We start from the raw sequence: 26,555 nt of genomic DNA, 5'->3' as shown, positions 1-26,555 counted from the left end.
CAACTCACAACCTGCCCTCATATCTTTACTTTCGCCAGTGCCGCTTTTCCTATCCTATAAACATGGAAATTAGGAGAAAGAGGTACTGGCTAGTTTAGAAGGTAGGAGAAGAAGTGCTGGCAGAAATGGATCTGTGAGGGTCGTGAGTCGTACTTGGGTGGATCAGTTGGCGGTGTACTTGCCCAGTAAAGGCAAAGGTCCCACTTTCGAGTCACATTACGGCAAATGTTTTTAATCTTCCAGGGAGTGTCAGGATTCATGCAGAGTATGGAGGAAAAAAACCACGAGTTTAATGAAAATGTTTTTCTGAGTTTCATGACCCTAAACGTATAATACATTTCTGAGGAAATAAATGCCAGTGTGTGCCACTGACATGGTACTGGAACCATAAATACTGATTACAGTAAGTGTTACATGCAAATGTATGCCCCAGAGCAGGAGATTTAGGAGACTGGTGTTAAAGATGATTTAAAGCAGAGAAATTTTCTAAGTCATGCTTTTTTAATTGTTGCTAGTGATAAGTATAGGTAGAGGTCAATAACAGATCTAGTATGGGCAGCACTGATATCACCAACAGCGTTTTGTTTGATGGCATGTCATTGGATAATCGAGAGAGTTACTCAAATCTTTCTCATATTCTGATTATTGTGTTTCTTTCATATTTATGTTGGTCTTCATCCTTAAGCAAACATTTTTTGTTGATCTTTAAGGATGTTCAATTGTACATTACCTCTTCTCCCTTCCACTCTGCAGTTCCCTTCACTAGCTGTCTATAGTACAATGTGGAAGGCAGTTATGATTCAAAATATGGTCTATCCAGTTAGATTCAGGTTATTTACCGAAATAGATTACCTTTGTCTACTTCTGCCACGACCACCGCAGTTATCTACCCTTGACACACATCCTGTCCCAAACCTCACTAAATACATTTTTTGCAATTTTGCCAGCTGAATAATGCTCCAGAATGAGCTGAACTAAGATTGGAAAGACATTCTCAGTGGCATTGATGATAAGTTCTTTTGGTCGAGTGAAGTTCCTTAGCACAGTTGGGATCTAACCTTCTAGATAAATGTCAACAATATGGAAAGGATAGATTGCTTCTCACCACATAGAGTAGTCATTTAATCACAGACAGGCACACTGAAAGAAGACTGCTAAAATATTAAGCTTTCAAACAGAGTCATTTTTCTGAAATAGTGAAATAGGAAACACACACACATATTCATAACTTTCAATGTGGCAAATGTCTCTGGGTGCTGGAGCCTGATTGCTCTATTGCTCTATTTGTGCTAGTATGAATACTTTCGCTTGTACTAGATAAATATGTGTCAGTTAAATTACAGTTCTACATTTACTGTGGCCCTATTTTCCACAAGAAGAGGTTTACAGAAAGAAACATTGAATTTTTATGAATTGCTCCTTGCCATAAAATTTTTTCCGTTATTTTCAGGCTTTCATTGTCATGAAAAAGACATAAAGGTAAAGTTGTTACCAGACAAGTAACTACTTGTAGTTTTAACCACACTAATTAATTAAATGAATACGACATACAAAGCACATGATTATTTTCTTTTCTGCATTGATCTGTGCTTTGCTTACTAACTAATGCTTTACTTACTAACTAATTTCACCATTACTTGGGTAAAGTAACTTTAAATATCAGTTATTTACATAAATGTCAACAATTAATTAAATATTAAAGTTATTGAACAGGAGTTAGAATTCTGGTTTACTTAAACAGTGAGTGGGTTGATACTTTTTCAAGAAAGGTTGCTGTGACATAGTCAGCAAATTTTTTACACATGAAAGCCATTTGCACGTGTGGTATCTTTATCGTGTGATTGATTAGGCTCACCAAAAACACAATATAGCTGTATGTTATCAGTGACATGGGTGGGCACTAAAGTCCCGGTCAGTTGGAGGGAAAACGTCATTCCTTCAAGGTGTATTTTAAAATTGTACTTTATTCAGCACTACTAGTTTCAAGCGTGGCCTGTTTTCAATTGGATCTATAACAGAACTTGATGTTTGTAAAGTGTGCTCACGTATGCGACATGATATTGATGAATAATTCAACATTTTCATACACTGGGATGCAGAATTCAATAATTTGTCGAGATAGCCACACATATTAAAGCGTCCTTCCAGAACAGGGAGATGCGCTTATCCTAGATCGAATCTGTCCTGCAGATTAACAGCAAAGATCAGTGTGTGCTGGCCAGCCTGGATGCAGTTTTTAGACAATTTCCACATCCAACTAGATGTATATCAGGCTGGTACCCAAGTTCCAGTCTCAGATGCACAATTTACACACATTTAGAAAACATTTGCACACGTTCACTAGAATAACACTATACACGAACAATATGGAAACACACATTCCGTCCCAGAGAAAACGGGGTGGCGACAGGAAGGGCACAGGGCCACCCCTGAAATTAACCATGCCTAGTCTCTGACCCTGTGCATATGCAGGCCAAAGACATAAGAAAAATAATACAGTACTTATATTTCCCGCCCAAATAAGGAAAACAATATTATTAAGTCAGTCAGTTAACATGATTGCTGTTATTGTAGTTGACTCTCGTAACCCACATTACAAAGTCTTGGAAGAAATTGCAACAGTAACATCTTTTGTGTGGGTCTGTATTCTAAAACAGTTGTTTTATGTATGAGCTCTCAGTCTTGTTTGCATTATGTATATTCTTTGTAATTCAGCATGATTTTACAACTGTATAAATGCAACGCTAGTGATGTAGTCTATCTACCAACCTATTCTTGGAGCGGCTTTACAGCCTAAAGAAGACAAATATGTAGCCTTATAAAAATGATTCCAGCTAATGATATGCTGCTTGTTCAGTAAAATGCCATGCAAATAAAAGTGATTTAGCACAGCTTTTCAGGCAGCAGGTAATGTCCAGGAAAAATTAAGTAAGGACTCAAATCTAAAATACCCACTATGCTTGAAGAAGTGTTATAATTTATTTCTCTACAGGAAATTCAGATGGATGTATTGAATTGTGGGTTTGTGTTTTTTAGTACTGCTTAGCGTGCATGTATGATACGTGCAAAGCATTCTGAAGTGTACATTTCATAATATTCAGAGTTTCAAAGAATTTTCTGATAAATATATTTTAAGGCTTCCAATTAACTGCCTCATTTTGTCACATGGGTTTCAGTTCACTGCATATTGGACATCAGTTTTTATAAAATTAACATTAACATTTTTGATTCTACCATTACCAATCAGTCTACATTTGTTTTGAGTGCAACTTATTTTTCTTTGAAAGCTAAGCATGTAACATGAATCAGTGTTTAACTTAATATACTGAAGCAGTGACATATTGAACACAAACGTGTTGTAATGTGGAAACAGGATTATCTGGTTAGAATTCAAATAAACATGAACTACTTATCATCGTTACGTTTCAAGACAATCGTAATTTGCAGCTGTGCGGATTCAATAAATGCTCCATATTTAACAGCAATTAATAATGACACATGTGAAATTTTACCTAATTATAGGGCTAAAGCAGTTTACCCTGAAGAACATTTTGAAATTTTTATACAGCACAATGAAATATTTTCATTTGCTTCTTTAGCAGATGAAATGTTAATCTAAATAAAACAGAAGTTGAATAATTGTATGAATATGAAGTCATGCCAACAGTTTTTCTGAGAAAAATTCAAAGCAGAGTGTCAGTCTTAAGGTAAAAAGCTTATTCAGAATTTTTGTGTAACATTTGCATAATCTGTTTTATTTTGTCCTAATGCTTTACTGTTGCTGTAGGTCAAGATTCTTTTGTTGTCGTAGAAATGGTCATAGTAGTTTGCAGTCAGGTAGTTTCTTCGTTGCTTGACTACTTCCTGTGCTTCTGAAATAATTTAGCAGTACATTTAGTATCATATTTTCATTCAATGTGTATAATTGTACACAGGTCTCGTTCTCGTTCATTCTCTCGCTCTCCAACACCAAGAGTACATTCCCCACGTGAAAGAGATTTCTCTCCAAGGAGAAAAGGGTCATCTCGATACCGCACTCCAACACGTTCTCCAGCAAGGTCAGTATACGAATTTTCCTAAAATGTGCAAAGGTTGTAAATGAGTGCTTTACTATCACTATAATTTAATTTCCACATAAGATAAACTGTCTAGGCGTTCTTCACTCCATATCTGTGCTCAGTTCTGACCTCCAGCAAAAACTTTTTCTGTATGTGTGGTATTTTGCCATTAGCTTAGGACGACATTGTTAATTAATTTCATTTCCTAGGAATTATGTTCATGGTGTACTGAGATGGTGGTATGTATCAACAGATTTGCAAAAATAATACATTTTCTCATTGATCTACATTCTTAACCATTGATATAAGTTTTTTATATGTATAAATTATTTGTAATTTATATATAATGGAGAGTCCTTGATTTAGTACAAACACCAGAAGGAGCTGCCAAGCAAAATTGTTTTCAGTTTGTTTTTAAAGTTGTTTACGTAGTCTCATCGGCACCTTTTAGAGAGGAGATTAAATATAATATGGATTATGGCTGTGTAATTTGCATAATTCTGCGCCAGTGTCAGATTTACTTGTGGATGATGAAGTTTATTTTTATTCCTAGGCCAAAAAGTTCATAGTCTGTAACCTGTTCATTATATTTAGTTACTTGCATGTTCCACAGGTTGTAATGGTGAACTCCCACTATGATGTGGGTTTAATCAGCTTTACAATTGTACTACATCTTCTCAGTATAAACTACAACATGCTGACCATTTACATGATTATTCAAGTTCTTGTTATTTATTTAGGTATTTATTGTACCGTAAAACTGTTATTTCCATGTTTAGGTGTGTGCTCAATTATCTAGAGGAGGAATGGAGGTATTCACACTGGTACTTTTACAGTGATGAGCCAAAACATTGATTATAGCCCATGCGAGATTGAGTATTAACTGATGGGTGTTGCAGGCACATTCCACGATAAGGAAAGTACATAAGCAGACTATTGAAGTATTCATTGGAGCAGGGACAAATAGGGAATTGTTATAGTTACCGTATTGCTCACAAAAGGGGAAATCCACTGAAATTTGTGAAAAACAGATTGCTACTCATCATAAAAATGACACATTGAATTGCAGTCAGGCACAACAAAAAGACAATTACACATTGAGTTTTTTGGCCAAACCCTTCTTCAGAAAGGACCCCCCCCCCCCCACTCTCTCTCTCTCTCTCTCTCTCTCTCTCTCTCTCTCTCTCACACACACACACACACACAGAAAGAGAGAGAGAGAGAGAGAGAGAGAGAGAGAGAGAGCACACCTCGTGCGCACATGACAGCTATCTACCGCCAGAATCACAAACAGTGGATAAAGGGAAGATTGTTATGGTCCAGTGCATTTAAATATGCTGAAAGTATAATTGAAGGCCTTTCTAAAGAAAACTGTGATCTCTGTTGCTATAAAGAATGAAAAACACCATCTGGATTGCTTGTGTGTGTGTGTGTGTGTGTGTGTGTGTGTGTGTGTGTGTGTTTAATTAACAGTGATAAATTTTAATGTGACTAGAGGATCATCTGAAAATGATCTATTAGTCATATCAAAACCAGTCATCATTAATAAGAAATGATTAAGAACTTACTTGAAAATGTCCAGTGTGCAACCATTCTGAGAATGTGTGTATCATCACTGAGAGCAGCAGTTGTTGAATGCAGTAAATTTCATCCCAGTTCCTTTGTAATTATTAAAACTGCTGTATTTGAAATGCAAGTTACACCAGGGATCTATTGACTTCTCCTTCTTACCTAGGTATACGTCATAAAATTTTCATGAAATGATGAAAATGCAAGAAATTGCAGTAGACCTTTGTCAAAAGTAGCAGAAATGAGGGAAAGTTGCTAAGTTCAGCAAAGATGGTAAAAACTGAATTCATTAGTGCAGACAAAAAAGTTCAAAGGTGTCCCTCGATCTTGTTCATGGTTCTGGTGTTAAAGGCAATATGCAGACAATTAAGTCAATATTAAGTTAATACACAAATGCTACAACAAATATTATTTTTTTCCTCTGTGAAATTTTGCGAACTCTATGACCTTGTATATCAGTAGTATGAGTACAATGGAAAAAGGCTGTTTTCGATCCAAGGATTGATTTAAACACCACTATGCTTTACTAGGCTTAGTTCTGTTCAAAGCAGTGCGCTGTTCACTTCCTCTGCCCTTTGAACCGACCCAGTTAATTCTAGGGGACCTGCAGTTACATGTGGCCTTGTGTGCCGAAGTCATTGTTGGAAAGAAGTGAGGTTGTAATCTTGACACACTTATTGAAGTGGATGATGGAACTACAGCTGTATATAGTTGGTGATTATAATTATAATAAATAAATCAATAAATATTTATTAGATGATTGATTTTGGGACTGCTGTTCCCATCTTCTGATGCACCTGTGCACATTTCAAAGTTTTCCAAAAATTGCATTACATCAGTGTGTATACAACACACAGCATCTTTTCTCATAAAGTATATGCAGGGTGTATACGACCAGGGACAACCGGGAAAAACCCGGGAATTTTTCGGAATGCCGGGAATTTTTCATTGTTTTAGCTTTGAGTTAAATTTTTGTAATTTTGACTGCAGAACTGATTCTCTAGCAAAGAATGTTATTGTATCCTGCTACTGGAGAATGATACTGCAGCAATAAAATATGGGGAAAAAATAAAACTAGTGGCAAAGGAAATGTGCAATTTACAACAACAAACAACCGTGCACGCACAAGCGTCTGCAAATAGCAAAAATATGTCAAAGGACGTAGGGCAAAGACTGTAATTCTTCGTAATAATAAACTGCTTGCCATGAACATGACGTCACAACTGTTCACATTAGGTTCGTTTGACCAATTGCCAGCGATCTGTTGCGCATGCGCATTTGACTCGCGTATAAGCAGTACCTTCTCCCGCTACTTGAAGTTTGGCCGTTAGCTGTATCGGTAGTAGCAGCAAGCAGCCAGATGCAAACGAGAAATTTTTTTCTTGCGCGCGCTAGCTGCCAGACTCACGCTTGCACAGAGTTGTCTGAGTTGTAGTGGGGAGGGGGTTAACCTCCACATGACCCGTGTTTACGTAAAGTGAATTCGCTGCTTCTCTTCGTGCATGCTCCCACGTCAAATGAAAACAAAACGGATTTCTGTGGCTGGGAGCTATCAAGTGAATTAAAATACATTCACATAATTACGGAGGGCAAAAATATGTTATTAATTTCAGTTTTCTGATTTCATTTTATTTCCAAGTTAGTAGCGGTCGAGCATTAATCGCCTTGCAGAACAGTGAAGTTATTTTTGCAAGTTTGCTAAAGAAATTTGGCTTTATTAATCTTTCCACCGAGGCGATCATTTTACGGTATGGGCTACTTCCAACTGTTCGCTGAATTTCAAGTGCACGTTATCATCTTCTGCCATATATGGCATTATGCCAGAATAAAGAACCAAAAATGAGATCGTAGAGTACTGGTACTCCAAGAAAATTTACATCCCTAAAACCACACTGAAAAGCTTAATATCAGATGGGACCTACTTAATTGTGAATCTGGAAAAAGCCAATTTGCACATCAAGCCGAATTATGCATTTTAGTATGGTTTACGAAATTCCGATGCTCTTGGAGTATCCTCTGATGCACAGTTTCTTTTATGGTGTAATGTAAGCTCTCTTAGTGCTTTATGCACACGAACATACGGGCTTCCTACACCACTGCAGTTGCACACGCACAATTACGCCTGTTTTCTGGTGCTCCCCGGCAACTGGTAAATCGAACCTATTTCTAACAGTCTCCGAATAGTATTGCGAACAGTGGTTGGAAAAGCGTTACTTTCAAAGTAAATTTCTTTTTACGCAAGATGAATTATGTTACGTGTGAGAAAGTGGGATGGATATCTAAATCACAGAGCGTTCGAAACAGAACAGTTTGAGGACCAGCCACTTACAAGAATTTCGAGCCGAGACATTTATGTCATAATTTTAAATTTACTGGCACATTTGTGTGATGTGTCTTAAAGTATAACATACGCAAAAAAATATCAACATTACATGTGAAAGCTTAGCTTCTGTTGTAGCGTGTTAATCTTAGAGACTAACATTATATGTGAAAGCTTAGCTTTTCTAGTAGATATACGGTGCGGCATACATTGATCTAAACCGTTAACTTTTCCTCTTGCGTGTTCGCGCTATGTGACCAGTGATCTTGCTATTGGCTGACTATAACACGTGTCCTATGTTCTGAATAGCCGCTGTCATCGGCTGACGAGATCTCGTGGCTTGAGATATGACCCGCTTACAAAAGGACATCACAACCTCGGTTTCAACGCTCCGGAAACTAACGCACTGTGTTTGGTGCAATTAGAATTTATACTTTTGTAATACGAAAATATGCAGCGTATATGTTGCTGCAAATCAAAGGTCTTTCCAAAATTTCTCTCCTTTTTTATTTTTTTATTTTTTTTTTTTTTTTTTCATTAAAGGTCTCTCCGAAACCTTCTTTGCCCCGTCTTTTCTTTTTTTTCCGGTAAGTTCTATGCGATTGTATAAAACGTTAACCATTCAAAGGATTCATAAGTTTTACAGTTCCGAGGGAAAATCTACGGAAAACCTTCTGTCACTTAGCACATAAAAAGTGTATTTTCGCCCGGGAAAAATCATATTTTTTAAACGGGGTTTCCGGGAGAAATCCGGGAGTTTTTTCCCCTTGTCCCCGTATACACCCTGATACGTTAAAAGTGCTCAGAAGTTGTTAAGTGAGTATTCCTCAGTGTTCTTTCAGTTTAATATTCACTTCTGTTCAGTATAGAGGTTGGTTGTCAACGCCATAAATGTTTGTTGTTTGTACAGAGTGGCTAAACACTTCCACTATAATTGGCTATAATTAAACTGTAAATTGGTTACAAATAATATTCGAGGTGCTTCCCAAAAGTACCTGGAATAAACCAATAAATAAAATCATACTTTATTGTTGTTGTGGTCTTCAGTCCTGAGACTGGTTTGATGCAGCTCTCCATGCTACTCTATCCTGTGCAAGCTTTTTCATCTCCCAGTACCTACTGCAACCTACATCCTTCTGAATCTGCTTAGTGTATTCATCTCTTGGTCTCCCTCTACGATTTTTACCCTCCACGCTGCCCTCCAATACTAACTTGGTGATCCCTTGATGCCTCAGAACATGTCCTACCAACCGATCACTTCTTCTGGTCAAGTTGTGCCACAAACTTCTCTTCTCCCCAATCCTATTCAATACTTCCTCATTAGTTATGTGATCTACCCATCTAATCTTCAACATTCTTCTGTAGCACCACATTTCGAAAGCTTCTATTCTCTTCTTGTCCAAACCATTTATCGTCCATGTTTCACTTCCATACATGGCTACACTCCATACAAATACTTTCAGAAATGACTTCCTGACACTTAAATCTATACTCGATGTTAACAAATTTCTCTTCTTCAGAAACGCTTTCCTTGCCATTGCCAGTCTACATTTTATATCCTCTCTACTTCGACCATCATCAGTTATTTTGCTCCCCAAATAGCAAAACTCCTTTACTAATTTAAGTGTCTCATTTCCTAATCTAATTCCCTCAGCATCACCCGACTTAATTAGACTACATTCCATTATCCTTGTTTTGCTTTTTTTTTATGTTCATCTTATATCCTCCTTTCAAGACACTGTCCATTCCATTCAACTGCTCTTCCAAGTCCTTTGCTGTTGGATCTTCATAATTACCACCACCTTCAAAGTATTCCCCTCGGAGATTGTATACACCGCTTCCAGCAGTTTTCCCAGGAACAACAAAGTTAGGAAACTACTGCGAAAGCAAAGAGACCTTCACTCCAAGTTTAAACGCAGCCAAAACCTCTCAGACAAACAGAAGCTAAACGATGTCAAAGTTAGCGTAAGGAGGGCTATGCATGAAGCGTTCAGTGAATTTGAAAGTAAAATTCTATGTACCGACTGGACAGAAAATCCTAGGAAGTTCTGGTCTTACGTTAAATCAGTAAGTGGCTCGAAACAGCATATCCAGACACTACGGGATGATGATGGCATTGAAACAGAGGATGACACGCGTAAAGCTGAAATACTAAACACCTTTTTCCAAAGCTGTTTCACAGAGGAAGACCGCACTGCAGTTCCTTCTCTAAATCCTCGCACAAACGAAAAAATGGCTGACATCGAAATAAGTGTCCAAGGAATAGAAAAGCAACTGGAATCACTCAATAGAGGAAAGTCCACTGGACCTGACGGGATACCAATTCGATTCTACACAGAGTACGCGAAAGAACTTGCCCCCCTTCTAACAGCCGTGTACCGCAAGTCTCTAGAGGAACGGAGGGTTCCAAATGATTGGAAAAGAGCACAGATAGTCCCAGTCTTCAAGAAGGGGCGTCGAGCAGATGCGCAAAACTATAGACCTATATCTCTGATGTCGATCTGTTGTAGAATTTTAGAACATGTTTTTTGCTCGAGTATCATGTCGTTTTTGGAAACCCAGAACCTACTATGTAGGAATCAACATGGATTCAGGAAACAGCGATCGTGTGAGACCCAACTCGCTTTATTTGTTCATGAGACCCAGAAAATATTAGATACAGGCTCCCAGGTAGATGCTATTTTTCTTGACTTCCGGAAGGCGTTCGATACAGTTCCGCACTGTCGCCTGATAAACAAAGTAAGAGCCTACGGAATATCAGACCAGCTGTGTGGCTGGATTGAAGAGTTTTTAGCAAACAGAACGCAGCATGTTGTTATCAATGGAGAGACGTCTACAGACGTAAAGTAACCTCTGGCGTGCCACAGGGGAGTGTTATGGGACCATTGCTTTTCACAATATATGTAAATGACCTGGTAGATAGTGTCGGAAGTTCCATGCGGCTTTTCGCGGATGATGCTGTAGTATACAGAGAAGTTGCAGCATTAGAAAATTGTAGCGAAATGCAGGAAGATCTGCAGCGGATAGGCACTTGGTGCAGGGAGTGGCAACTGACCCTTAACATAGACAAATGTAATGTATTGCGAATACATACAAGGTCCGGCAGAAAAACCTCCCCTTTAAGGAAAGCTAATAAAAACAAAACCAAATAAGGTAGAACAATTTTATTTATACTAAATAAAAGTACATGTTATGCCATTTTAGAAAATACTCTTATGGTCTTACTTTTTAAATAAAACATCCCTTAAATGGCTTCCTGCACTGTCGACACACTGTTTGAGTCTTTCCCTGAAGTTATTCATTACTCTTTGAGTCATTTCAGGTGGAATAGCTTCAACCTCTTGTGTAATTGCTTCTTTCAGGGCTCGTAAAGATTGTGGACGTTGTTCATAAACTTTTGCTTTTAAATAGCCCCAAAGAAAGAAATCACAGGGCGTTAAGTCCGGCGATCGTGGGGGCCAGCCAATGTCTCCACGCAACGAGATCACATGTCCAGGAAACATTTCCTTCACCAATGCCAGTGACTGCCGCGCTGTGTGGGCTGTAGCACCATCTTGCTGGAACCACACGTTCTCTATTTCACCAAAAAGCTCCCTTAGTTGCGGTTGGAGAAAGTCGCGGAGCATGGCACAATAGCGTTCACTGTTGACGGTTAAATTCCTGTCATATTCTTCGAAAAAGTAAGGACCGATCACTCCGGAATTGTAAACAGCACACCATACTGTTACTTTAGGGCTATGAAGTGGTCGTTGATGAAGTTCTTGGGGATTGTGTTCACACCAGTACCTGCAATTTTGGCTGTTCACTGTTCCGACAAGGTGAAAGTGTGCTTCATCAGAAAAAATCACAATATCGTTGGGATGAATGTTCCGAAGAAGGTCTTGGCACAAACTTACACGGACACCACAGTCTCGTTCACTCAGTTCCTGCGTAGTTACAATTTTGTAAGGATGCATTTTAAGATCTCGATGCAAGATTCTTCTCACACTTCGATCAGATATCCGTAATGCTGCCGCATGCTTTTTAGCGGATCGTCGAGGAGATTGTTGAACTGAAGCTCTAACTGCATCAACATTTCCGGGGCCTGTTGCAGTCCGTGGTCGTCCAGGTGGTTTCCTTTTTAATGCGGAACCTGTCTCACGAAAGTTAGCAACCCAAGAATAAATTGTTTTCTTATCGGGAACAGGGTCCCGTCGTCCGAGCGCAAAGCGAACGCGAAAAGCACGTTGAGTATTAATAGGCGATTCGCCATTTTGAATAAAATCTTCCACTACGAAGGCACGATGTTCACCAGACCATGCCATGGCGTACACTGAAAACGGCACGTAGGCAGCTACTTAACGACGCGCCCCCCACCACTCTGCTCCTTCTACTGTCCACTGCACGTTACTTTGTAATCGGGGAGTTTTTTATGCCGGACCCTGTAGAAAGAAGGATCCTTTATTGTATGATTATATGATAGCGGAACAAACACTGGTAGCAGTTACTTCTGTAAAATATCTGGGAGTATGCGTGCGGAACGATTTGAAGTGGAATGATCATATAAAATTAATTGTTGGTAAGGCGGGTACCAGGTTGAGATTCATTGGGAGAATCCTTAGAAAATGTAGTCCATCAACAAAGGAGGTGGCTTACAAAACACACGTTCGACCTATACTTGAGTATTGCTCATCAGTGTGGGATCCGTACCAGATCGGTTTGACGGAGGAGATAGAGAAGATCCAAAGAAGAGCGGCGCGTTTCGTCACAGGGTTATTTGGTAACCGTGATAGCGTTACGGAGATGTTTAGCAAACTCAAGTGGCAGACTCTGCAAGAGAGGCGCTCTGCATCGCGGTGTAGCTTGCTCGCCAGGTTTCGAGAGGGTGCGTTTCTGGATGAGGTATCAAATATATTGCTTCCCCCTACTTATACCTCCCGAGGAGATCACGAATGTAAAATTAGAGAGATTAGAGCATGCACGGAGGCTTTCAGACAGTCGTTCTTCCCGCGAAGCATACGCTACTGGAACAGGAAAGGGAGGTAATGACAGTGGCACGTAAAGTGCCCTCCGCCACACACCGTTGGGTGGCTTGCGGAGTAAAAATGTAGATGTAGATGTAGAACTGAAAGCTCCTTTGATTGCTTTTTTCAAGAGCATTTTTGGTATCACTTGCAATTCTGCTTGAATCTTCTCAACTCTGTGAACTCTTTGGCTCTTTGACGTGAGCTTCAATCTGGGGATTAAAAAAAAAAGTCAGTTGGTGCCAGGTTGAGTGGAAACCACAGATGAGGAATAATTGTCATTTTGTTTTTCACCAGAAACTCCAGGGTGATCAATGCAGTGTGTGACCTCACATTGCTGCAATGGAGGAACCAATCGCCCATGTGCCACTTTCGTTAGACAAAATCCTCTGACATGTCACATAGGACTACCCCACATCATCACATATGCCCTGCATGATCTGTCTACAATCTTCCAGCACAGTATTCCTAACAACAGTGGCATTTTCAGTAGTAATGCCAGTTGGCGGCCATCCTCAATAGAGATCATTGTCAAATAGTGTTCTGTTATCTTGAAAAATGTTTAAAAGTGCCGTAAGTTTGACTGCAACCTAAGGCGTTTTCCCCATATACTTGCTTCAATGTTTCATATATTTTTGTAGCAGTTCTTACAAGTTTGAAACAAAAAGTTTATGCACACACACTGTTTCTAGACATCCTCCATCATCAGTTTCGCAAGACACGTAACACATGAGACTGGGAAAATGCATGAAAAAAACTAAATGCTACCATCTAGCACAAAGTCGCTTGAGCCACTAACTCTCAAAGGATGGGGAAATACAATCATGACAGATTCCAGTCGTATTAGCTAGACTGCACCAGCTATACACAAATTATGGAAACTTTTGTGTCACACCTAGTGTAATGAGTTTAACATTCCAAAGACAGAAAATATTATTGGCTTAATATTTGATCTGAGCTATGAGTAATTCTAATGCTATGTATATTTTGACTTAAGCATAAGAACTTTAACATGACCATAAGTCTGGCAGTTACGGCAACTTTAATATACTTTATGAGAAATGCTGTTATGTTGTATATGCATTGATGTAACGACAAGGTATTTGTTATGTATACAGGTGCATCTGAAGATGGGAATGGTATTCCCAGAATTAATCAATTAATAAAAAGTTATAAAATCATCCTTTCAGCCAGAGGCTTCTATATGTGTAATTGTTATTGTTGTTGTTACTATTGTAGTCCACAGTCTGAAGACTAGTTTGATGAAAGTTTCCACACTAGTCTATCCTATTAAAGTCTCTTCCTCTCTGTACAACTACTGAAACCTACATTGACATTGCATATTGTTTTCATCCCTTGGTCTCCTTCTACAAATTTTATCCCTCACACTTCCTACCATTACCAAGTTGATGACACCTTCTTTCCCCCAGACGTGTTCTATTAGCCAGTCCTTTCATTTATCCAAGTTATATGATGAATTTCTTTTCTCCCGAATTTAGTACATCCTCCATAGTTACTTACTCTACCCATTTAATCTTCAGCATTTTTCTGTTCTATCAATACAAACTGATTTGACTACATTTCATTACCATTGTTTTACTTTTGTCCTTGTGATAATCTCCTTTGAGGACACTGTCCACTCTACTCAGCTGCTCTTTCAAGTTCTTTGCTGTCCCTGTCAGAATAATGAGGATATCAGCAAACTACAGAGTATAATGTTTTGCTTGGGTACTCCCTCACCAACTTCACAGCTTGCTCAGTGTTAAGAGTGAAGAACATGAGGGAGAGGCTACAATCCTGTCTGACTCCCATCTCAACCACTGCTTCCTTTTCATGCCGTTTTACATAGTTCGGCTGTTTCTTTATCATGATAGCATGATAACGTCTGATTGGGAGCTAAGACTTCCTGTTGTTTAATCTTGCTCACCTCATTACTTCAGCACACTCACCAACCTCATCTGATCAAACATCTTTTCTCAAAGTGCTGCAGTTACTGCTGGAAGCTAAGCATACAGATTCAACATCCAACTCACAGAATAGATGTGAGAGTGTTCATTGTCTCATAAATTGTACTCTTGTTTACAATAACTGTGCTTTAATAAGTTATTACATTATGCAGTACACTGGGAGAACATTGATAAGGATAAAGTCCAAAATCATTCTGTCTTAATTAACAGATATCAATTGAATGTATCTCTATAACAGTATTTCTGTTGTCCTCGAGATGCCATTGGCATTGTCACAGCCACTCTTCCTCGGTGGCATGCACCATATTGTGAAGGCAAGAACTGATAACAAGGAATAAACCTCCTGACCAACAGATACCATGAATATGGTACAACGTTTATCGCTGTCCCGGCTTGGCAGATCTTCTGCATGCATCCATTTTATAATTCATGTGCATAAATAAAATATACACTCAAACAGTAGACTACCTAATACTTTATGAAAATTAACATTTTATAGTGGCTACCATTATTCATTGGTTCAAAAAATGCTTGTGCAGTACGTCATTTCATCAAAATGATAAGTTACACTACAGCTTGTTCCCCTTAGGTGAATGATGCTGTTACTTCTGTGAAACTCTAGCCGAGCAACAAATGTTTGAAGTTCAAACTATACTACAAATATTAATATTATTTGTCTCTTTAATGTACCAGTACAGTTCTCATTTTCAAAGAATACATTTATTCATGCTTATTAACTGTGAAATCTCCAGAATAGAATGTATACCATCAGTCATAGCTGTATGTTTCACTTTAATTAAGTTTCTTAATGTTTCTATCAGGTAATCAGTGTTGCTGTGGACATGGGATCTCAGTTAGCAAATACTTATTATATGTAAGGAGCAGTGACTTTTACTCATGCACGACTCATTAGTTGGACCTATAGTCCATTATCCATTTAATTGAATCGTCCATATTTCATCCAGTCGGGTATGTGTATTCCAGAATTAAGGCTTTTCTAGTCATTCTCATATAATTTTGAGGAATCACTGGCTATGTGCTACTCCTGAGGCTAGCCTGTGAATATAGATTTAATAAATGGATATAAGAAGGGTTCCACGATAGAAACTAATGAGTATGGTAAAGAGGGAAGAAGCCAAGGTACTCTTGGAGGAGAAGACAGAATGGAAAAGAAAGACTAAGGCTGTTAGAACCTGAGATAGAAAGAAGACAGACCCCAAAGACTGATAACCCTCTTGGCCCCCACCCCAGGATTCCCTTCTTGACAGATTCTTTGGCAAGGAGCTGGAGGATGAAGTTGTTTGGCATATCATACAAAGTGGACTTGCCTGATTTCACCCGTACAGGCCCCAAAAAGTAGTCCTAACACCTTACAATTGACACCAAGTGGAGAGGGTAGCAACATGGCACGGTAATCACAATTGCTTGGTAATCACATTTGCTTGTGTAAATTCCGCATTCAAATGAAATCTGTTCTATGGACTACATTATTCAAACCACCCATTAAAATTGCTTATAAATCCAGCCAATAAAAATTAAAGAGAAAGTAAAGGTTCCTTTAGAAGGATTATATGGCTCTCTACAAAAACCCCAGAGCTGTACAGTTATTTATGTATCATCCTCCTCCTTTTTGTTGTTGTTGTTGTGTCATGCTTTTTCCTATAGGTCCCCACCTATTCGTTTCACCGCACTGTACATACAGGCACATGCAGATTAGGGTACAGTATCCTGTTAATAGCATTTAATACACCACCACCACCTCCTCCTCCTCCTCCTCATATACATACATATCAAGGTAACCTACTCCTACCCTAACTGGTTGCTGATCTTCATTAGTACTGACGACAGATAACTCCTGCAAATCTACAGACTCAAAATTCACCAGTTCTCTTTAAAATTTCAAATTTCTGTTTATTGTGTATCCTACCATGGTTGCCACATACATTGCTCTGCTGGTTCTTTACTAAGGCCTTCTGTTGTTTACTGTACCTCACCTTATTATGTCAGCACAATCGCAATCCTCTTCTGATCAATCTTCCTTCCTCAAAGTGCTGCAATTACTGCTGGAAGTTAAGAATACAAATCCAACATCCAACTCTGAAAATAAATGTGAGGCTTCTCATTTACAAATTCTTGTATATTGTACCCTCATTTACAGTAACTGTGCACAACAAAGGTACTACATTATTCAGAACATTGGAAAAACATTGAAAAGTACAAAGTCCATAAGCGTCCTGTCTTAATTAACAGAAATCACTTGAATGTTCTCTATAACAAGTGTTCCCATGACGTTATTGGCGTTGTCATGGCTGCCACTCTTCCACTGGGGCATGCCATATCTTCAAAACAGGCACTGACAACACAGAATAAACTGTCTGACTAGCAGGTACTGCGAATGTGGTACATTGTTTATCATCATCCAAACTTGCAAATATGCTGTGTTCATCCTTCTTTTGATACATTGGCATAAATAAAATGCATGTCCAAACAGTAGATTATCCAATACATTACAAAATAAACTTTTTTTACGGTTGCAATCATCTTTCATTGGTTCAAAAAATAATCATGCAGTGTATCACTTCAAAGTGACATATTACGCTCTACCTTCAACTCTTATAACTTGATCCCTGTTGATCCGTTGAGAAAGTGGGACAGCAGCTGGTCAAATATTTACCAACGAAAATCGCCAAACATTTTGAGAAATTGTTTTATTTTATTTTGATAACCAGTCTCGGCATTTCAATATGCCATCTTCAGGCCCCACATGCATGTCATATGTAGACTTCCAGATGAATCAATATTGGCATACCGGAGTCAGCAATTTCTGGATACTTTGAATTCTGCTTTGTCTTTTTTACCTATTTGCTCCTCTGCTGCCATCACTATTTCATCGCTCAAGGATACCCATTAGTTTTCTATTGTGTATCTCACCTGCATTTTTGTCAATCATTGTCTAAGGAAGCACTTGAATACAAATTCACGGTATCCAGATACTTATGCCTCCAGTATGCCAATATCGATACATCTGAATGTCTATACATGAAGTCCATATAACGTAATGAAATGCCAGAACTGGTTGTCAAAATAAAATAAAATCTTTTCTCAAACCTTCACTTTATTCATCTACTACATCTACATTTATACTCCGCAAGCTGTATGGTGATTTTCTTTGGTAAAAACTTATAACTGGAGTCTGGTTTCTGCACAAGTTTTAAATAAACTTTCACTACATCTATTTAATCCTTGCTATCATCAGAATTTCAAAGAGGGTATTCCAGTCAACATTGTTAAGGAATTTTACAAAAGTAATTTTGACATTCCTTAATCTGTCTTCTAAGAGACGTCATAGGATCAATAGTGCATCACATGGTCCTATATTTCTCCAGAAGCAATACCGAATTTTGCCAGAGTTGACTTCTACCAATTTTTCTGTTCTTCAGTAACCAATTCATGTCAGTATATTGGAGCCATTGCTTAATAAACTAATAGTTTGGTAATGTTCATGCCTGCCAGCACTTGTCTTTCTTGGAAATGGACCAGTTACATTATCCTTGAAGTTAGCTGGTTTTCTGCTTGTCTCAAATGTCTTGCTCACCAGGTTGAAGAGTTTTGTCATGGTTTATTCCTCCAAGAATCTCAATAATTTTCAGAGGTTGTCATCTATTCCAGGTGTTTTGGCATAGGTCTTTCGGAGTTTTGTTGAATTCTTAGTGCAGTATTGTATCTTTCAGCTCATCTTCATCTCTGTCCTCTTCCCTTTCTTTAATATTGTCTTCAAGTTTGTTTCTCTTCTATATATTGCTTCCACCTTTCAGCTTCCCTTTCTTTGCTTGGTAATGGCTTGCCATCTGAGCTCTTAACATTCATACAGTTGCTTAGCTATTTTCTCCAAAGAGGTCTTTAATTTCCCTATAGGTGTAATCTATAGTTTCCCTGGTTATACATGCTTCTACATTCTTGAATTTCTCATCTAGCTGTTCCCTCTTAGCCACTTAGCACTTTCTGTCAATCTCAATTTTAGACATCTATATCCCTTTTGTCTGCTTCATTTGCTGTATTTTTATATTTTCTTCTTTTGTTTGTTACATTCAGTATGTCATGTGCTATCCAAGGATTTCTGCTTTATTATTTTACCCATCTGGTCCTATTTAATATTTCAAGGCTATCCATTCATTTTCTATTGTGTTTCTCACCTGGGTTTTTGTCAGTCATTGCCTAATACTCCCTTTGAAAATTTCAACCACCTCTTTTTTTTTTTTTTTTTTTTTTTTTTTTTTTTAACAGATCTCATCTCTATTATTTCCTGTCTTTTTTGCAACTTCTTCAGTTAAAGCTGCAGTTCACAACCAATAAAATATGGCCAGAGTCAACATTTGTCCCTGGACATATCTTACAGTTTATAATCTGGTTTTGAAATTCCTGCTTTGCCATTAAATAATAACATGAAACAGTCTAGTATCTCCTGGCTTCTTCCCCATATGCAACCTTCTTCCTTGATTTTCAAATAAAATATTAGTGATGATTAAATTATGCTCTGTGTAAAATTCTGCTATTCAGCTTCCTCTTTCGTTCCAGCAAATTCTCGTTCCACCATAATTAAATTTTCATCCCCATAACCATTTGAGTAATTCATTGTATATTTTTTCAGTTTCATCATAATCTGTGGAGCTTGTTGGCGTATAAACTTGTACTAGTGTGGTGATTGTTGGCATTGTATCTATTTTGGCCATGATAAATATCTTCACTATGCTGTTCACAGAAGCTTATCGATATTCCTTTTTTCTTATACATTATTAGACCTACTCTTTGTGATTTTGTATTTGTATCACTGTACTCATATGACTAGAAAGCATCTTCTTCCTGCCATTGCACTTCCACTAATTCGCACTATATCGATCTTCAAGGTTTCTATTTTCCTTTTTAAGTTGTTTGGTCTATCTGCCTTAATAATGGAATTAACATTGCATCCTTCGACCTGTAGAATGCAAGTTTTGTTTTTCCTGATAACAACATCCATCTGAGTAGTTGCCATCCAGTGATCCGAATGTTGGGCTGTTTTACCTCCAAAATAACAAGGCTATGTTGGCTAATGTTACAAAGCCAGATCAGTCAATCATTCGTACTGCTGCACCTGCTGGATGGGCTGCTGCCCCTTTTCAGGAAACATAAGTTAGTCTGAGCCTGGAGGTCATATACTGCCACTATACTGTCATCCCGTGCAGTGAGATCAGAGATTGTTGCAGAATTCCAGAAAGCTGTTGAGAGACCAGGGGGATGCAACAGGGTAAGCTTGGTGTGGGTCCCTGGTCATTGAGGAATCAGTGCCAGTGAAAAAAACTGATAGATTGGCTGGGAAAGATGCAATGGCTCCATTTGTGGATCAGAACATACCCAAACTTTCACTAAGGCAGTGGTTATATCAAAACTACAAAACTGGATCAGAAGGCTGCATGTAGACTATTGGACCATGATCCAGAAAATAAAAACATGGAAAGCTAATGACGCAAAAGCCATGTTTTAAGAGAAGTTCTGCAATCCTGGACTTGAATAGGATTCAGACTAAACTCATGGTAGGACTAATGACAAGGTGTTGGAACAGAAAGGAAGACTTACCCACAGTGGGTGTAGAGAAAGAAGCTCCTGTGTGTAGGCTGTGTGGTTAGGTTGAGGAAACCAAACATCCAGTCTTCCAGTGAAAACTGTTGGGGATCAAAAGACACAGAATATTCAGGTAATCAAGTCCTGAAGAGATTGTGTCTACTGAATAACTAATAAAGGGTCTCCTACTATTCTTTAAGTAGAGCCACAATAAACCCTATTCCATTGCGGGAATTAATGGGTTAGGACCACTGTTGTTTTTATCTCCCTGTTCAAATCAAATACTATCCAAGTTTTCTTCATTATAATTCTTTTCTTCTCGACCAAATGCTCGTCATATTTTGCTTTCAGCTGCTCCTTTTCTTGAAAAACAGAGTTAGAGGTAACCCATGTTGCATAAAGATCCTTTTTAGGCACACAAATGGTAATTTTACTCTTGTGTGAAAACATGGTGAAACACAGCATAGCTTGCGTGTGGTTTCTATTTTGCTTTGCAGATAGCAACGTGATCGTGGTGAATATCAGCACATGACCCACTTTCATCTATGAAACGCCTTGAAGTATTAACCTGGGTGTAATGACTTTTAATTTTAGAAATAGCTTCAGTATGCTGCCATATATCTGCATGTAAACCTGGATCCAACATTCTCTGTTTGCCATGTTCTTTGATCTGTCTCAAGTAGAGTCTTTGCAACTTTATTACATTTCTCCAAAACTGTTCTGTTTCACCGACTGAGTAGAATGTGTGCATGAGGGAGACCTCTCTTCGAAATTCAGTAACACAAACATAACCAATTATCACACCTAGTAATATGTTGAACTCTTTCATGTAGTTTCAATTGAGAGGTAATTTCAGTCCATTTGGGTTTGCAAGTTTTTATAAGAAGGAGATCATACTTTCCTTAGTGGCTAACAATGGCCATTGTACCTTGATAATTTTGAAACATGTTGTGAGGGCTGCCCATATAAGTTTGAGGAAAAATAACGGGAGTCCCCCCCCCCCCCCCCCCCCAACTGTTTCTCTTTGTTCACCATCAGTGTTAAGCAAATCCGCCACACCTATATAACTATCAGCTCTTGAATTCTTTTTGATGAGATCAAATGAATGCTGACCTGGAACCTTGTACTTTGACATAACTATTGACAATATATTGTTCAAATAACTTACTTGAAGCATGACGTATTGTGAAATTATCACTTTAACAGCTAAACAATAACAGTAGTACTCATGCAACATTGTGAGTGTTCTCAATGCATCAACTTGATCATGTGGCTTACCTACAGCCCATCCAGAATCATCACATAGAAAAAGCTGTGGATCAGAATGTGGGTTCAAGTAAGATATTGTCGTAAGTGCACCAGTTCTTTTAGAATAGATGACAAAATCAGAATCACCTGGTGGTGTTCTGTCATCAGTGATAAAAACAGCAGCCACCTCTCTGACTTTAGGTGCTTTGGATCCACGAGGACAAAATGCATTGCTAGTAATGAATTCTATTTGAAAATCAGGTCCAGCAGAACTCCAGTTATCAACATGACATGAGACCTGATCTAATCCAATACTCAAGTATCCAGATAACTGCATAAATCATGAAAACAGGTCTCTCTCTCTCTCTCTCTCTCTCTTTTTTTTTTTTTAAATGCAGCTAAATTTGAGTATACATACTACTGTAACATGAATTTAATAACTACAAAATAATGGTGTTCAAATTTTGTACAGCATTGTATTTACAAACCGTGTCAGTTCCTAAACACATCAGCCAGTCAGTTGTTTTGCTGTCTTCTGTCATTTTCATGCGGCCAAGTCTCACATGACTGCGAGCAGCTGTATACAGACACACTCAGGCTGCTGCTCCATCCACATTAGTGCAGTGTCAAGACATTATATGCCTCATCATCTCACAGTGCCACATCTGGTTCTGTGACTGTATCATCTGCCTGGCCATCGGTTTCTTTGCACACACTTTGAATGATTTCATTTTCACTGAGAATTCGGAATCCAGGGTCTGAAAAATCACAAGCAAGCCAGTTGCCTATATCCTCTGCACTGCAGTCAGAATGTCCTGTAATTTTCAAAAGGATCTTTCTTATGTCCACAAGTGATATTTTGTCCTCTGCCGTTTCTCTACCATCCTCTTCCTTTTCACACCTCTTCTTTTCTTCTTTTTATCTTCACCTTTCTATCTTCACCTTTCTGTACCTCATCTTTGATTATAATGCCTTTCAGTTTATTCCAACCTCTTTTTAATGTGACTGTCTTCATCATATTCAATGTTTCTGCCACCATGTAAGCACAGTCTTTTAAATTCAATTTTTGGTGATGAGTCACAGTGCCTTCTTCATTTCCATCTTATATCATAAGCTTCCTCAACAGTTGCCTTTTGTTATATCACTTCATAGTTTCTATAATTGATTAGTCCATTGGCTGCAGCAAATTTGTTACATTTGGTGGCAGCAAAAATGTTTTGAAACATCTATTTTCTCTCAAGAGAATTTTTTTGTCCAGAATTAACATCACCTTACTGCCTTTTTATTTCAGGTATGAAACTTGACTTTTACAATTTGCAAAGTAAAATAGTATTCATCCAGGCCTTTGGTAGATTGTTGTAAAAGATGGGAGGTTTTTAACATTTTTGAAAGCCCAGTGGTTTGTCAATTTACTTATCAACAAAAGGGGTATTCTGTGGTTTCCGTACAGTATGCAGAATTCAGCATGCTAACATGGTCTTTACTGTCTTTATAGCCAGGAGTACTAGTTCCCCTTTAAGAAACTAAAAGCATTCCGAATAAGACCTGTCTCGTCAACACTGTGTAAAAATACAGGGTCATAATATTCTGCTTCATTTCTGAATTTCTCAATAAAATTTTCTGCTGCTTTTGGGTCTGCTGATAGTTTTTCACCACTTAAATCCAACTTGCGAATACTGTACCTTGCCTTGAAATTCTGTAGCTAGCCATTGCTTGCTTTAAATGAAGATAAATCATTGTTTGTTTCAGCTAAAGTTTTGCTTTCCCACAAACAATTGACCATGAAAGAGGGTTTTCCAATTTTCACTGCTGCAAGAACCATTGGAATACGGCCTTTTCTAGCTCCTTGTTTTCTGCTGTTATCATTGCTTTTCTCAGTTAACTTCTTTCTTCATTCTAAAGGACAGGCAGAATGTATAAAATTGAAGACTTTCTTGGAAAAAAAAGAAAGAAAGAAAGAAAGAAAATAAGTAAGTCTGAAATTGTTAATGCTTCCACACTAACATCTCAGTTAACTGCCTAACTGCTTCCCACTCACACCTTTGTGTGACTGTTCAAGGACTTTAATTTTGTCTGTCAATGATAATACAATGCATTTTCTTCTAGAAGACAAATGTCACAAAGTAAATTAAAACACGTGCACAAAACAAAAGGTTTGGAAGATGGAACATACAGCGACAAATCAGTGTTTATGTTAAGGTCATCACACAGACTGATATAGTTCGCACTAAATAATGGGCACCACAAACACAACAATGCACATATTGCATGTATAGCAATGTACTGTATTTGTCATTCGCTGAAAGATTTTGTCTTTTAATACATTCCCTGTGGATTGATTTTAGAATGATAAAGAAACATAGAGTGTACTGTAAAAGGTAATAACCAGATTTTTATGTGCAAAAAAAGACTAGTTGACTTCTGCATTAAATATCAGTTAGTAATAGTGAATACTCTGTTCAAGAATCTCAATAGGAGGTGGTACACTTGGAAACGGCTGGGAGATACAGGAAGATTTCAGTTAGATTACTTCATGGTCAGGTAGTGATTCTGAAATCAGATATTGGGTTATGTGGCATACCCAGAAGCAGATACAGACTCAGGCACAAGTTATTAATTATGAAGACTAGGCTGAAGTTTAAAGTCAGGCAGAATCAATGTGCAAAGAAGTGGGATACAGAAGTGCTAAGAAATGAAAAAGATATGTTTAAAGTTGTCTGAGATATTACAGATACTACAAAAATGAATAGCTCCGTGGGTAGTACAGTTGAAGAGGAATGGAAATATCTAAAGAGGGCAATCACAGAAGTCAGATAGAAAACTGTAGGTACAATGAAGACATCTGCAAAGAAACCATGGATAACAGATGAAATACTTCAGCTGATCAATGAGAGAAGGAAGTACAAAAAATATCATGGGAAATTCAGAAATACAGAAATGTTAGTCACTGGAAGGACATGTGGAGCATGTGGGGAAGTCAAACCAACCTTTGGTGGTATTAAAACAGAGGGCGGTAACATTAAGAGTACAATGGGAATGCTGCTGTTAAATACAGCAGTGAGAGTGGAAAGTGGAAAGAGTACACTGGAGGCCTCTGTGAGGGTGAAAATTTGTCTGATGATATGATAGAAGAACAAACGGGAGTCGACAGACACGAGGAGGATGATCCAGTATGAGAATCAGAATTTAAAAAAGCTTTGGAAGACTTATGGGGACAGAAGGGTTGGATAATATTTTATAGGAATTTCTAAAATCATTGGGGGAAGTGGCAACAAAACAACTAGTCAAGTTAGTGTGTAGAATCTGTGAGTCTGGTGATACATCACCAGACTTTAGGAAGAACATCATCCACAAAATTCCAAAGAAAGCAAGAGCTGACAAGTGCAAGAATTATCACAGAATCAGCTTTAGACTCATGCATCCAAGTTACTGACAAGAATAATATGCAGAAGAATAGAAAAGAAAATTGAGGATCTGTTAAATGATGATCAGTTCGGTCTCAGGAAAGGTGAAGGCAGCAGAGGGACAGCTCTGACAGTGCAGCTGATAATGGATGCAAGACTGGAGAAAAATCATGACACTTTCATAGGTTTTGTTGACATGGTAAAAGCATTCTATAATGTAAAATGGTCCAAGATGTTCAAAATTTCGAAAAAAATATGGGTAAGCTGCAGGGAAAGTCACGTAATATACAATAATTATAATAACCTAGAGGGAACAAGAAGAGTGGACGACTAAAAATGAATTGCACGGATTAAAAAGGGTGTAAAACAGGGATGTAATCTTTCACCATATTTTCAATCTATATATGAAGAAGCAATGAGGAAATAAAAGAAAAGTTCAAGAGTGGTATTAAAATTTAGTGGAAAGGATATCAATGATAAGATTTGCTGATGACATTGGTATGCTCAGTGAAAGTGAAGAAGAATAGCAGGATATGTTGAATGGAATGACAGTCTAATGAATAGAGAATATGGTTTGAAAGTAAATTGAGGAAAGACGAAAGTAATGAGAAGTAGCAGAAATGAGAACAAGACACTTCACATTGCAATTTGGGACCATGAAGTATTCTGCTACCTAGGCAGCAAAGTAACCAATGATGGGCGAGCAAGGAGGACATAAAAAGTAAACTAGCACTGGTGAAAAAGGCATTCCTGGCCAGGAGGGAGTCTACTGTTACCAAACATAGGTCCTAACTTGAGGAAGAAATTTCTGAGAATGTATGTATGGAGCACAGCATTGTATGGTAGTGAGACATGGACTGTGAGAAACCCAGAACAGAAGAGAATTCAAGTATTTGAGATGTGGTACTGCAGAAGAACATTGAGAATGTGAGGGGACTGATCATTATCAGTCTCAGTTATCAAGCTGCTTGATGTTTCTAATTTTTTAGTAGAGGGAAACGAAGAACTCATATTTGCAGACATGTAAGACAGTTCATTCTTTAGTGTACTTTCATTAAATTAGTTATGAAGAATTTTAATTGAAGAATCTCCGATGTTGTTGGGTTCATCAATCACCAATTTAAAATTTTCAAAATTGTTGCATAATACACTGCTGGTTCCAACCATGTCTCCCAGCTAGTAACTATGGTTCTAGATGGAGGTGCAAGATCTGGACAAATCAATTCTTATTGGCACTTTTCACAAACACGTTTTTGTCACTTGATTTCAATTTGTCCACTTTAGGACAGTGTGTACATGTGTGTTCGGATACTATGTGTAAACCATGCACTGTATAAGTTACATATATCACACATGGGAAGCCTTCATAAAAGCCTTTGGCTGCCTTC

The 26,555-nt window shown here is 38.1% G+C and overlaps 1 protein-coding gene across 3 annotated transcripts in view; it reads left to right on the top strand.

Annotated features, from left to right (window-relative positions):
- LOC124775813 (E3 ubiquitin-protein ligase RBBP6) overlaps window positions 1–26,555 on the top strand; it is a 421,473-nt gene that overhangs the window by 293,587 nt on the left and 101,331 nt on the right. For all 3 annotated transcript variants that reach the window (XM_047250645.1, XM_047250646.1, XM_047250643.1), the window contains one exon: window positions 3,936–4,058. In XM_047250645.1, the coding sequence (XP_047106601.1) occupies window positions 3,936–4,058 (123 nt within the window). The remainder of the gene's footprint in view (window positions 1–3,935; window positions 4,059–26,555) is intronic.

This window comes from Schistocerca piceifrons, chromosome 2 (genome assembly GCF_021461385.2).
Source record: "Schistocerca piceifrons isolate TAMUIC-IGC-003096 chromosome 2, iqSchPice1.1, whole genome shotgun sequence".
Lineage (NCBI taxonomy): Eukaryota > Metazoa > Arthropoda > Insecta > Orthoptera > Acrididae > Schistocerca > Schistocerca piceifrons.
The sequence above is the reverse complement of the archived record's forward strand: the minus strand, read 5'-3'. Positions and strand labels throughout refer to the sequence as shown.